The 15,000-nt window shown below is 36.0% G+C and overlaps 2 protein-coding genes across 8 annotated transcripts in view; both read left to right on the top strand.

The window, feature by feature from the left end:
* LOC137618047 (uncharacterized) overlaps positions 1-11,295 on the top strand; it is a 590,306-nt gene extending 579,011 nt beyond the window's left edge. For all 7 annotated transcript variants that reach the window (XM_068347975.1, XM_068347979.1, XM_068347981.1 and 4 more), the window contains 3 exons: positions 3,774-3,851; positions 7,995-8,184; positions 11,157-11,295. In XM_068347975.1, the coding sequence (XP_068204076.1) occupies positions 3,774-3,851; positions 7,995-8,094 (178 nt within the window). In that variant the 3' untranslated portion in view covers positions 8,095-8,184; positions 11,157-11,295. The remainder of the gene's footprint in view (positions 1-3,773; positions 3,852-7,994; positions 8,185-11,156) is intronic.
* Positions 11,225-15,000, top strand: part of LOC137617988 (rho guanine nucleotide exchange factor 11-like) — a 21,760-nt gene continuing 17,984 nt past the window's right edge. Inside the window, exon 1 of the mRNA XM_068347913.1 lies at positions 11,225-11,383. Coding sequence (XP_068204014.1) covers positions 11,225-11,383 — 159 coding nt within the window. The remainder of the gene's footprint in view (positions 11,384-15,000) is intronic.

Raw genomic sequence — 15,000 nt, forward strand, 5'->3', positions numbered from 1 at the left:
GTTGTATCTTCGCTCTTCCCTCGCACTAAAAAGAACCTGAATAAACATGCCTGTTTTTCTCACCGTTAACGGTGTCAGTTTTGAACAGGAAGTTTCCTGTTGCCTTGAGCTTTTGTATATAAAGGAGAGTGTTCTATAATAAACTCACTCAGTTGCTTTCATCCTGTCTTTGAGTCACAACCTCTCTCTCGGCCCATCACACTACTCTTGGACTTGCCTTACCATAAACATACCATCCAATGTGCTCTTTCCTTTTATAAACCCAAACTGCTGCTCTCGGATATCTGTCAACTCTCTCAACCTTCCTTCTATTATTTCTAGTATCTTGAATACAGGTTCCAAAAGATTAATTCCTCTGTAGTTCCCCACAGTTTGAACACATCTTTTTGTTTATACAATTTGATATTTGATAACCCTCTCTCTCTTTATATCATTCTTGTCTTTATCTTCTCACTTCTGCAAATTCTGTAGATTATCTATTTCTCCCACCAGTTATCCTTTGCAATTGCTATCATTCTTCTGGTTTCCCCTCTTTATCCGTTTATATTCCTCATTATTTTTGTTTGTTATTATCTTTCTTTCCACCCTCTGGCTATACTCTTTTTTTTCCTTCACAGCTGTTTGTACTCTTTGATTCCACCACCCACGTTTCTTTATCCAGTTTTTATTTGTTTCTTTATCCAGTTTTTATTTACCTCTCCCTCATACTTGTTGGTTATCTTCTTCCCCACCGTTATCCCTACATTTAGGGGTCGGTTGCCTGATGCAACCCTCTCCAATGCATTCTATCAAAGGCATCAACACATGCCCACACCACCTCAGGCGTGACACACTATCACCTCTGTATACTTGTTGGTTGTGGTATTACATAAAGGGGATTTTTATTTAACTGTGGTCTGTAGAGTATATTATTCCCCCGAATTACGTTCGAGAGAGAGAGAGAGAGAGAGAGAGAGAGAGAGAGAGAGAGTGTGTTAACCCCCTTGTACGCTTATTTGACAAAATATGCTGTGGTATCACAGTTTACGAGGTATAGATATGAACTTGGCTCTAATGCGTCTCTTTACTTGCGTTAACTGTAGAATTTCCTTTCTCTCTTCTCTCTCTCTCTCTCTCTCTCTATCTCTCTCTCTCTCTCTCTCTCTCTCTCTCTCTCTCTCTCTAGTTCAGCAATATTGCTAAGATCCATAAGAAGTTTATATATGAAATTGTTTATTTTTATGTTGTTATTGTTCTTAAACTTCTTGTAGTTTTTCCTTATTTCCTTTCCTCGCTGGGCTATTTTCCCTGTTAGAGCCCTTGGGCTTATAGCATCCTGCTTTTCCAACTAGGGTTGTAGCTTAGCAAGTAATGATAATAATAATAATAATAATAATAATGATTGTTCGAGGTGTACTGTTCAGAGTTGCCATAAAGGAAGAAGAAGAAGTAGTAGGTAGTAGGAGGAGAAGAAGAGTGGTAGTAGGAGAGGAGAAGAGAAGAGGAGGAGGAGAAGAAGAAAAGTAGGAGGAGAGGAGAAGAGAAGAGGAGGAGGAGAAGAAGAAAAGTAGGAGGAGGAGTAATCGCCGGTCCCTCTCACACCGCGTGTTCTGTTGGCACCATTCTGATAGTGTCATTGGCACCCTGCCTTCATCGTCCCCTCTGCCTTATCCCTGAATGTAAACCTTCTCCCTCCCCCTCCCCCTCCTAACCACAGGCAACCCCCCCCCCCCCTTTTCCATCCCCTTCCATCCATATCCACCCTTCCTATTCTCTTGTAGGATGCGCCTCATCCTTCAACAGCCGTAGGAACTGTCGAGTGGCTTTTCCTTTCTGGTAGCGTTTTTTCTCAGATTCAGGGTCGCCTTTTAATCCTGCTATTAAATTTGTTGAGTTAGTTGCGAATTTGATTGCAAGGTATCTTGCAGCGTATGGAATTGGTTGAGTTAGTTGCGAATTTGATTGCAAGGTATCTTGCAGCGTGTGGAATTGGTTGAGTTAGTTGCGAGCTTGATTGCTGGCTATCTTGCAGCGTGTGGAATTGGTTGAGTTAGTCGCGAGCTTGATTGCAAGGTATCTTGCAGCGTGTGGAATTGGTTGAGTTAGTTGCGAGCTTGATTACTGGCTATCTTGCAGCGTGTGGAATTGGTTGAGTTAGTTGCGAGCTTGATTGCAAGGTATCTTGCAGCGTGTGGAATTGGTTGAGTTAGTTGTGAGCTTGATTGCTGGCTATCTTGCAGCGTGTGGAATTGGTTGAGTTAGTCGCGAGCTTGATTGCAGGCTACCTTGCAGCATATGGAATTTTGTTGAGTTAGTCGCGAGCTTGAATGCAGGCTACCTTGCAGCATATGGAATTTGTGGAGTTAGTCGCGAGCTTGATTGCAGGCTACCTTGCAGCATATGGAATTGGTTGAGTTAGTCGCGAGCTTGATTGCAGGCTACCTTGCAGCATATGGAATTGGTTGAGTTAGTCGCGAGCTTGATTGCAGGCTACCTTGCAGCATATGGAATTGGTTGAGTTAGTCGCGAGCTTGAATGCAGGCTACCTTGCAGCATATGGAATTGGTTGAGTTAGTCGCGAGCTTGAATGCAGGCTACCTTGCAGCATATGGAATTTTGTTGAGTTAGTCGCGAGCTTGATTGCAGGCTACCTTGCAGCATATGGAATTTTGTTGAGTTAGTCGCGAGCTTGATTGCAGGCTACCTTGCAGCATATGGAATTTGTGGAGTTAGTCGCGAGCTTGATTGCAGGCTACCTTGCAGCATATGGAATTTTGTTGAGTTAGTCGCGAGCTTGATTGCAGGCTACCTTGCAGCATATGGAATTTTGTTGAGTTAGTCGCGAGCTTGATTGCAGGCTACCTTGCAGCATATGGAATTTGTGGAGTTAGTCGCGAGCTTGATTGCAGGCTACCTTGCAGCATATGGAAATTTTGTTGAGTTAGTCGCGAGCTTGATTGCAGGCTACCTTGCAGCATATGGAATTTGTGGAGTTAGTCGCGAGCTTGATTGCAGGCTACCTTGCAGCATATGGAATTTTGTTGAGTTAGTCGCGAGCTTGATTGCAGGCTACCTTGCAGCATATGGAATTTTGTTGAGTTAGGTCGCGAGCTTGATTGCAGGCTACCTTGCAGCATATGGAATTTGTTGAGTTAGTCCGCGAGCTTGAATGCAGGCTACCTTGCAGCATATGGAATTTGTGGAGTTAGTCGCGAGCTTGATTGCAGGCTACCTTGCAGCATATGGAATTTGTGGAGTTAGTCGCCAGCTTGATTGCAGGCTACCTTGCAGCGTATGGAATTTGTGGAGTTAGTCGCCAGCTTGATTGCAGGCTTCCTTGCAGCGTATGGAATTGGTTGAGTTAGTCGCGAGCTTGATTGCAGGCTATCTTGCAGCGTGTGGAATTGGTTGAGTTAGTCGCGAGCTTGAATGCAGGCTACCTTGCAGCATATGGAATTTGTGGAGTTAGTCGCGAATTTGAGAGAGAGAGAGAGAGAGAGAGAGAGAGAGAGAGAGAGTTGCGAATTTGATTGATTGAGAGAGAGAGAGAAAGAGAGAGAGAGTTGCGAATTTGATTGATTGAGAGAGAGAGAGAGAGAGAGAGAGAGAGAGAGAGAGAACCTCTTTTGCACTTTGATTATCGCTTAACGTTGCATTTTATTGCAACTATGAATAAGTTAATAATGTTATAATTCCCTTAACTTCGATGATAAGCGGCTAGGAATATTTATATAAGCGGCTCAGAATATTTTTAGGAATATTTATTATTGACAAATACTTATTTCTTATTGCAGTGATGTGGAAGCCGAGTCAGGTCCCCTGTCAACCCATTCCGGTAGTTCGTCAAACTCAAATTCAAGTCTTTCACACAGGTAAGTTGCGCAATACTACGCTCTGCTGTGCCAGTCTAGGTCTCTCGTCTAAAAATGTTGACAAACTATATATTTGTGTGTGTGTGTGTATATATATATATATATATATATGTTTATATATGTCTTTATATATAAATATAGATTTATATATATTTGTGTATATGTACTGTATATATATATATATATATGTATATTATATATATATATATATATATAATATTTATATATGTATGTATATATGTATGTATGTATATATATATATATATATATGGGTATATGTATATATATATGAATATATATGTGTATATATATATATGTATGTATATATATATATATATATATATACATACATACATACATATACACACACATCTACAATCGCTTTTTATAGTGGTACACAGCTTCATGTGATTGAATTAAGCTCAGTGTTTTTGCTGCAATAGTCACATAATTTGTTTGCTTAATAGTTATAAAAGCTTAGATCCAACACTGAATAAGACAATCAAAAACACTATATAGGAAAAAGCTTTTATATTTTGTTTTGTTTTTGTTTTTTTCTATCTTCTATTTATTTTCTTTATCTTGCATGGTTGCTTAAAGGATTGATCGAACGTGAGTAAGAACAGTATAGATGTTTATTTGACTTTTTTTTTTTTTTAGGAAGGCTTGCAGATGAAATGCCACCTAGTGGCGGTAATGGTAATTAAACTTTCGATTGTCTCTACTTTGATGGGAAACCACAGGTGACGTCATCTGGATACTGAAAGAAATTAAAGATTTTTGGATGTTAATATTTTAGAAAATTATATTTTCTTTATTATTTTTTAAATCTATTAGTAAGTTGTTAGTGAATATATCGAGTGCCAAAGGCCTTTGTTTTTATTATTATTATTATTATTATTATTATTATTATTATTATGATTATTATTATTATTATATACTAGCTAAGCTGCAACTTTTGTTGGAAAAGGAAGATGCTATAAGCCCAAGGGCTCCAACAGGGAAAAATAGCCCAGTGAGAAAAGGAAATAAGGAAATAAATAGACTATATGAGCACTAATGAACAATTGTAAATGAAATATTTTAAGAACAATAACAACATTAAAAAAAGATCTTTGACATATGAACTATAAAAATAGACTTATGTCAGTCTGTTCAACATAAAATCATTCGCTGCAAGTTTGTTCTGAAAAATGATGGGTTTGATAATTATTATGTTTTATGTTTTTAATGTTTTTGAAATATTTTAATCGTTCATTACTTCTTATATCATTTATTTATTTCCCTATTTCCTATCCTCGCTGGGTTATTTTTCCCTGTTGGAGCCCTTGCACTTATAGCATATTGGTTTTCCAACTAGGGTGTAGCTTAGCTAATGATAATAATAATAATAATGATAACAATAATAATAATAATAGTAATAGTAATAACATTAAATGATATTATTATTATTATTATTATTATTACTTGCTAAGCTACAACCCTAGTTGGAAAAGCAGGATGCTATAAGCCCAAGGCCCCAACAGGGAAAATAGCCCAGCAAGGAAAGGAAACAAGGAAAAATTAGAATATTTTAAGAACAGTAACATTAAAATGAATATTTCCTACATTAACTATAAAAACTTTTAACAAGCAACAGGAGAGAAATTAGATAGATGAGTGTGCCCGAGTGTACCCTCAAGCAAGAGAACTCTAAGGCCCTGTCCACACTACCGGGCAGTCCCCGACGGGCAAACAGTGATACCAGTCCACAATAGTTGGTAAGATTGAGGGTTAATGACGTCAGAAGCGGGAAAACCACAGACAGGGATCTGGCATCATAAAGTGTTGCCAGATCCCTGCCTTTAGTTTTCCCGCTTCTGACGTCATCAACCCTCATTTTCACTAACTATTGTGGCCTGGTATCACTGTTTGCCCGTCGGGGACTGCCCGGTAGTGTGGACAGGGCCTTAGAGTGTAATTAAAGTAGGGATTTGAAATAATATTATCATAGAGGCATTAGATAAGAGTAGTTTGATAATTTAGAAATAATGAGAAGGAAAGTGAAGTGGGTTTATTATCCCTAAGAAAAGCATGGGGGATTTGTTACTTATTATTATTATTATTATTATTATTATTATTATTATTATTATTATTATTATTATTACTAGCTAAGATACAACTCTACTTGGAAAAGCAGGAAACTATAAGCCGAAGGGCTCCAACAGGAAATATAGCCCAGTGAGGAAAGGAAATAAGGAAATTAATAGACTATATGAGAAGCAATGAACAATTAAAAATTGATGTTCAAAGAGAACAATATAAATGTTAGGCGAGCAAGAACTTGATTTATGTTCTATCATGAAATTTGGTTTTTGAAAAATAACAGTAAGATTGTTGTTCTTCTTCTTTGTCTGCATCTTTTCCCACTTTTATGTGGGGTCGATGTTTCTGGTCAGCGTTCTCCATCTACCTCTGATTAAAATAATGAGAATAGTAAGGTTGTTCTGATTATTTCAAATGTTTTTATAAAAAGAATTAGGGAATGAAAAATGCAATGGTTTTGATAGTTGTTGTTAGTTGACAAAAAAAAAAAGATAGAGAATGAAAAAACAAGTTAAGGAATGAAAAATGCATTGGTTTTGATAGTAGTTGTTAGTTGACCAAAAAAAAAAAAAAAAAAAATAGAGAATGAAAAAACAAGTTAGGGAATGAAAAATGCATTGGTTTTGATAGTAGTTGTTAATTGGCAAAATGTAAACGATTGTAGAAGAATTATTTTTATATGAAATGATCAGATAATGGTGAAAAGTTCCTGTGGTTATTTGTGAAGGAAAGTTGGATTCCCATCAAAATGAGGCAAAATATGTTTTCGGTCAAGATGAAAAGCAGCCTTTCGTTTATATATTAATTTGGAAAGAAAATACATATTCCTAATTACAGCTGGAACATTAAGGCCCGGTCACACCGCCGAACGCACGTTGCTGGAGCGTTCCTTGAACGGTAGGGAGGTGGACCAAACCCTCGAAAATATAATCTAACGTTTTTACGTTCGGTCTTTATTAGGCTGCTGAACGTAGCAAATCCTCGCCTATTTCCTGAGTTTTCTTACACCTCTATAATGGAAGTTGCTAATTTATGCAATAAGGGTATCGGTATACAGGATGTCGAAAAGCGTAGCGGAGTGATATTACAGTCACCAACCTGTAAAAGATAATAACAAAATAGGGTAAAAATTACGGTCCCTGTATCTTAATTAAAATTACGGGGTTTTTTTTTTTTAAAGTTTATTAAGAAAAACAAAAACAAAAAGCGACTGAAACTTTTCGACATCCTGTATACCAATACCCTTATTGCATAAATTAGCAACTTCCATAATAGAGGTGTAAGAAAACTCAGGAAATAGGCGAGGATTTGCTACGTTCAGCAGCCTAATAAAGACCGAACGTAAAAACGTTAAATTAAATTTTCGAGGGTTAGGTCCACCTCCCTACCGTTCAAGGAACGCTCCAGCAACGTTCGGGCGGTGTGACCGGGCCTTTAATTCCAGATGGAAAAATTGTAGACGTTCATAAAGGCCGCTTTTAGATAATGGCTGTCATTTCATTCATTTTCTCTACTTGCATTAATGTTGTCTTCCTCACTCGGTGTTTAGTCATTATTAGTAGATCCCTTTGATGTGTTTTTTATTCTTTCTTTGGTCGCTGCCAACCTCACCATCCTTGTGAGCTAAAGATGTGGGGGTTGGGGAGAGCCTGTAGGTCTACTTGCTGAGTCACCAGCAGCCATTGCCTGGCCCCTCCTTGGACCTAGCTTGGGTTGGAGAGGTGGCCTTGGACGCTCATCATATATATGTATGCTCAGTCTCTAGGGTTATTCTCCCTTACCTCTGGCATTCATGAGCGACCTTTAAACCTTTAAATTCTAATGAGAAATATGGTTTGGAGGAGCCTATAGGTCTACCTGCTGAGTCACCAGCAGCCATTGCCTGGCCCTCCTTTGTCCTAGCTTGGGTGGAGAAGGGGCTTGTGCGCTGATCATATATATGTATGCTCAATCTCTAGGGCTATTGTCCCTTGCTTCTGGTATTCATGAGTGACCTTTAAACCTTTAAATTCCAATGAGAAAAAATGTTTGATATCCTATTTTCATATCCTTTTTCAGTCCGGAGAGCCCCAGTACCTCCTGGAACAGGTCCCCCCGGCCGACGGGCCTGTCTCCGCTCCGGTCCTGGAGAACGACTCGGACATCGAGGCTGAGGTAGATCTTCCTAACTGGCACAAACTAGTCTTAGACGAGCAAATTATTAAGCGGCTCAAACCTAAAGAGAGTAAACGACAAGACACTATAAATGGTAAGTTCTTTTTTATAACTGTTCTAGTGGTAAGGTCTCTTAATTTAGTTATTGATAAAAAGGATGAGATTTTTTGTTGTTGTTATTGTTATTCTTGTCGATTTTTTCTTGTTTTCTTATAGCTATTTAATGTTTGCTTCAGTTGAATACCAGTTATTTCCGTCTGCATGTTTGTGTTTAATTATTATTATTATTATTATTATTATTATTATTATTATTATTATTATTATTATCATCATTATTATTATTATTATTATTATTATTATTATTATTATTATTAGCTAAAACCCTAATTGGAAATGCAGGATGCTATAACCACAAGGGCCCCAACGGGAAAATAGCCCAGTGAGGAAAGGAAACGAGAAAATGGATAAACTATTTGAAAATTAACGCAATGAGAACGTTCAAATCTTTTTATAATATTTCTAGCATTTCATGAATGGTATTTTACAATGCCAGGAATTATTCTCTCTCTCTCTCTCTCTCTCTCTCTCTCTCTCTCTCTCTCTCTCTCTCTCTCTCTCTCTCTCTCTCTCTCTCTCTCTCTCTCCATAAAGGACTTCTTAGAATTAATTTAATTACAAAGTTGTTTACTAAGTTTTAATAATTTTACTGAATTCCCGTTTGCATAATCCTGAGATGTAACTTTTTAAATTTTGGAATATTATTATTATTATTAATATTATTATTAGCCAAGCTACAACCCTAGTTGGAAAAAAAGCAAGATGCTATAAGCCCAAGGGCTCCAACAGGGAAAAATAGCAATGAAACGAAAATCAATAAAATTTATGACTTTTTCATGAATAGAATTTCTTATTATTATTATTATTATTATTATTATTATTATTATTACTAGCCAAGCCCCAACCCTAGTTGAAAAAAAGCAGGATGCTATAAGCCCAAGGGCTCCAACAGGAATAAATAGCCCTGTGATGAAAGGAAATAAGGAAATAAATATACTACAGGAGAATTAATGAACAATTAAGATAAAATACTGTATTTCAAGAAAATGAACAACATTAAAACAGCTCTTTCATAAAAACTATAAGAAGAGACTTATGTCAGCCTGTTCAACATAAAAACTTTTAGAAGTTCCTCCGATTCAACTACCCGATTAAGGAGATCATTCCACAACTTGGTCACAGCGGGAATAAAACTTCTAGAATACTGTGTAGTATAGAGTCTTATTGATATAGAAGTCTTGACTATTAGAATTAACTGTATTCTCTTAATATTCTCAGATGGGATATTGGCAGTAGGATTATTAAATATAATATTTTTTCCCCTTGGAAGGTGACGTTTTTCTCTTAAACCTAATTCCCCCCCCCCCCCCCCCCCGTTTCCTAATCTGTACTTGCGTGCAATTATATATCCAGACTTTTTCATCATATATTCCTATGGTTTCTCTCATACACTGTTGGAAAAAAAAATCTTGGTATAGATGTTGTCAGGCATTTACCGTTTTATAAACGAATATATTATTATTATTATTATTATTATTACTAGCCAAGCTACAACCCTAGTTGGAAAAGCAAGATGCTATAAGCCCAAGGGCTCCAACAGGGAAAAATAGACCAGTGAGGAAAGGAAATAAGGAAATGAATAAATGATGAGAATAAATTAACAATATATCATTCTAAAAACAGTAACAGCGTCAAAACAGATATGTCCTATATAAACTATTAACAACGTCAAAAACAGACATGTCATATATAAACTATAAAAAGACTCATGTCAACCTGGTCAACATAAAAACATTTGCTCCAACTTTGAACTTTTGAATTTCTACCGATTCAACTACCCGATTAGGAAGATCATTCCACAACTTGGTAACAGCTGGAATAAAACTTCTAGAGTACTGCGTAGTATTGAGCCTCATGATGGAGAAGGCCTGGCTATTAGAATTAACTGCCTGTCTAGTATTACGAACAGGATAGAATTGTCCAGGGAGATCTGAATGTATTGACGTTAAGGAGTGATATTACGGTCACCAACCCGTGAAAGATAATAACAAAGTAGTGTAAAATTACGGTCATCTGTATTTTACTGAAATACGGCTGAGAACAGTATATTTTCACGGAGAATTTCTGATGAAAATTGCTGTTCTTTTAAGTGTATAATCTTCAACTTTAGATTAATCATTAAGGTTAATTACTTTTAACTTTGATCTCCTGAAGTGAATGTTGGTATGTTTAATAATTCTGAGCAGTATTGCTTGTTCTGTGCCAATGTTATTTAACTTTTTTTTTTAATTCCATTTTTCCACTTTTCTTCAGAATTATTCCTTTTTTTTCAGAATTACTCTGTGTTTCTGTCAATGTTATTTGGCCGTATTTTTTAAGAATTATTCCATGTTTTGTGTTAATGTATTTTGAAAGATTTTTGAATTATTCCGTGTTCTGTGTTAATGTTATTTGACCATTTTTCTTCAGAATTATTACGGGTTTATGTTATTTGACAATTTTTAGAATTATTTCGTGTTCTGTGTTAATATTATTCGACCATTTTCTCCGTGCTTTGTGTTAATGTTATTTGGCCGTATATTTTAGAATTACTCCGTGTTTTGTGTTAATATTATTTGGCCGTATATTTTAGAATTATTCCGTGTTTTGTGTTAATATTATTTGGCCGTATATTTTAGAATTACTCCGTGTTTTGTGTTAATATTATGCGGCAGTTTTTTATAGAATTATTCCATGTTTTGTGTTAATATTATGCGGCAGTTTTTTTTTATATAGAATTATTCCATGTTTTGTGTTAATATTATGCTTTTTTTTATTATGGAATTATTCCAGATTTTGTGTTCATATGCGGCAGTTTCTTATAGACGATATTCCGTGTTTTGTGTTAATAATATGCTAGTTTTTTTTTATAGACTTAATCCATGTTTTGTGTTAACATCATTTGACCATTTTTTTCCGAATGATTCCGTGTTATGTTAATATTAACCACATTCATTTTCTCCCCGCCAGAATTATTCCACACGGAACGGACCCACGTTCGAGTCTTGAAAGTACTGAAGCACTTGTTTCAAGTGCCGATGGAAGAGGCTGGCTTCCTGCCCAGGGACCAGCTGGACATGCTCTTCCCCAACATGGACCAAATTCTGGAAATCCATACGTCGTTCAACCAAGCGATGAAGAAGAGGAGAGAGGAGGAGCCGTTCGTCACTCGAGTTGGCGATCTCCTCATTAATATGGTAAGAAGAATTGACTCCTCCTTTTCTCTCTCTCTCTCTCTCTCTCTCTCTCTCTCTCTCTCTCTCTCTCTCTCTCTCTCTCTCTCTCTTTTTATATATATATATACTATGGTATATATGTAATTATATGAATTATATTTATATATATACAGTATATATATGTATATGTGTTTATATATGTATATATTTATGTATGTGTATATTTATACTGTATATGTATATGTGTGTGTGTATATTGTGTGTATATATATATATATATATATATATATATATATATATATATATATGTGTGTGTGTGTGTGTGTGTGTGTGTATATATATATATATATATATATATATATATATATATATATATATATATGTCTATATATATGTGTGTATGTGTGTGTGTGTTGTGCGTTTTAACTTTTCTGTCAATCAGAATCCTGCCCTAAACTAGATACCTTTCCCCGTATAGTGAAGTTATGTCCTTAACAATATTTAAAGTCACCTTCATCCATGTTTACCTTTGAAGTATCTGATCAATCAAATGAAAAAAAAAGGGCATCTTGTGTATCTTAATCGGGGTTTACTCTGTCGAATGGTTCGTCGAACCCGGTGTCGAACCTGCTATGTCAAACGGTTCGAAGAGGTGGAGTCAACCGCAAATGCATTTAAGGTTTGTGGACGATGAAGTCCCGCCCACAAAAGTCTGGTGAGAACAGACTTTCTTCGAAGAGTTCGACGAACGTGTTCGACAACCAAATACCCCGTTCACACGTTCGAACATCACTTCAAACGCTTGTCTTGTAAACCTGCCTTTTAGCCTCGAGAGAAAAGACAGAACAGTAATAGTAGGCCTACTCATAGTTACAGAACACCAAATACATGAAAAAATACAGTTGTGTGAAGCAAATACAGCTGTATTATTATTATTATTATTATTATTATTATTATTATTATTATTATTACTTGCTAACTACAACCCTAGTTGGAAAAGCTGGATGCTATAAGCCCAGGGGCTCCAACAGGGAAAATAGCCCAGTAAGGAAAGGAAAAAAGGAAAATAGAATAATCTAAGAAGAATAACAACATGAAAGTAAATATCTCCTATATAAACTATACAAACTTTAACAAAACAAGAGGAAGAGAAATAAGATAGAATAGTGTGCTCGAGTGTACCCTCAAGCAAGAGAACTCTAACCCAAGACAGTGGAAGACCATGGTACAGAGGCTAGGGCACTACCCAAGACTAGAGAACAATGGTTTGATTTTGGAGTGTCCTTCTCCTAGAAGAGCTGCTTGCCATAGCTAAAGAGTCTCTTCTACCCTTACCAAGAGGAAAGTGGCCACTGAACAATTAGTCCAGTAACCCCATGAAAAAAAATAAAGTTGTGTGAAGCAAATACAGCTGTAGTTTGTAAATGAGTTTAATTTATTTTGGGAGCTAAAAATAAAAAGTCAAACTATGATTCATGAAAATACAGGCTTAAACAGGTTATCAGTGCAAAGGGGAGAGCAATGTCGACATGAAAAAAAAAAAAAACAGCTCTCAAACTAAAATGTTCCTAAAGTAAAAGAATTTTTTCCTATATGAAACAAAGGAAATCTACTTGAAGAGTTCCACATTGTAAGTAGGTCGAGGATGGTGGCTCTTCAGTATCCAGATCTCAGTATTGACAATGTGTTTCATGGGATTCTTGGTTCGTCATAAAATTCACTTATACACTCATTTTTTGATATTTTTAATAGAAATTATTAGACAATTTATAACTATCATCAGAAGTAAATTGTGTTGATAATTCACAATGTCATCATCAGCTGGCTTCTGGGTCGCTTTGAATTCCTCAATTATTATTATTATTATTATTTTTTTTTTTTTTTTTTTTTTTTGAGATTGCCCGGCCATTACGGTCAGGCACGGGCTCTTGCACACTTGCAGCCCGTAGCAACCTCCAAAAGCAAGAGAGGCATTTGTTGGTGACCCCTTTACGAAGACTTTGTCAATCATTTAGAGACAGCAGGCGATGTGGAAATTTCCTTTCCAAAACTCGGTGACCTGGAAAGCATCGCTGGAACATTGCTTTTGTGTACAGCCTCTTGAAGTTTGATTTTAATGAATTTATAAACCTGCGTTAGGTCGTCTAGAGTGACTGGAGGAGGTGCAGGACCATTGTCCATAGGGTTGTGGTGGCCGATGTGGTAACGTCCCTGACGGGTGAACGCCAGACTGGGGTTCGAGTCCTGGCTTAGACTTGTTAGTTCCTTTGGTCGCTGTAATCTCACCATCCTTGTGAGCCAAGGATGGGGCTATTGGGGGAGCCTATAGGTTTATCTGCCGATTCATCAGCAGCCATTGCCTGGCCTTCCTTGGTCCTAGCTTGGATTGAGAGGGGGATTGGGTGCTGATCATATGTATATATGGTCAGTCTCTAGGGCATTGTCCTGCTTGATAGGGCAATGTCACTGTCCCTTGCCTCGGCCATTCGTGAGTGGAAGTTTTTCTCCATGAGGTTTTTTAAGAGTCAAACCTTCATGGACCCATGCCACATACATAATATAAGATTAATGGTAATTTCTGTCATAGAAGGATTGTTTACCCTCACGTTAGTGCCAAGTTATCAACTCGTGTCTCACACCTTTAATGTGTGATTCCTGCAGAGGGGTTGACGAACACACTGTAAGAAATGGGAAGTTCACATAGAGTACATACAGTATATGTCTCTCCAGGAGCCTGGGGCATTATTTATATATGTGTATATATATAATATTATATATATATATATATATATATATATATGTATATACAGTATATATATATATATATATATATATATATATATATATATATATATATATATAAATGTACGTATTATATATATGTATACATATGTATATATACTGTATATATATAAATATATTATATATATATATATATATATATATATATATATACATATATATATATATGTATTGTATAATGTAAATAAATAAATATATATCCCTCCCTCCCTCAGAAATATTTTACATTTCATGATAATCGTAAAGTATGGGATCTACGTGATGTAGTATTTCATATCATGAAAATAGCATAGAAAAAATTTATTGCCTAGGAAAAATTCAAAATCAATTTTACACAGTAAATAACCAATACAAAAAAAGAAATTATAATTATATTATCTTCCATAGTGCTCTGGATTTACGTTACTGGTTTAAATTTATAGTTAAAGTAATTTAATTTAAGGTTATGGAAAGTTTTCTAATGTTAACTGGATTCTCCTCTCCCCCTCCAAACCTGTGGGGGTGGGGGTTGGGGAGGGGAAACATGTGGGAGGTTTGGCAATGCTAATTTAAAGAGGACGAAGTCCTGGTATAGTGGCAGGGGGGGGGGGTAGGGGGGGGGGTGCGGGACAATTGCAGGTCAGCAGTGTCAACTGCGTAGTTCGGTAGAGGGAGGGAGTTTTTTTTTTTTTTTTTTTTTTTGTAATGTTCTTTTTACAATATTGTTTATTTTTTTTTTAAATATATTTAAAGATTTTAATATAATGTATGTTTTTGTTGATTATACAGGACATAAAGCAATCATATATATATATATATATATATATATATATATATATATATATATATATATATAT

The sequence above is a fragment of the Palaemon carinicauda genome, chromosome 24 (genome assembly GCF_036898095.1).
Source record: "Palaemon carinicauda isolate YSFRI2023 chromosome 24, ASM3689809v2, whole genome shotgun sequence".
In the NCBI taxonomy this organism is placed as follows: domain Eukaryota; kingdom Metazoa; phylum Arthropoda; class Malacostraca; order Decapoda; family Palaemonidae; genus Palaemon; species Palaemon carinicauda.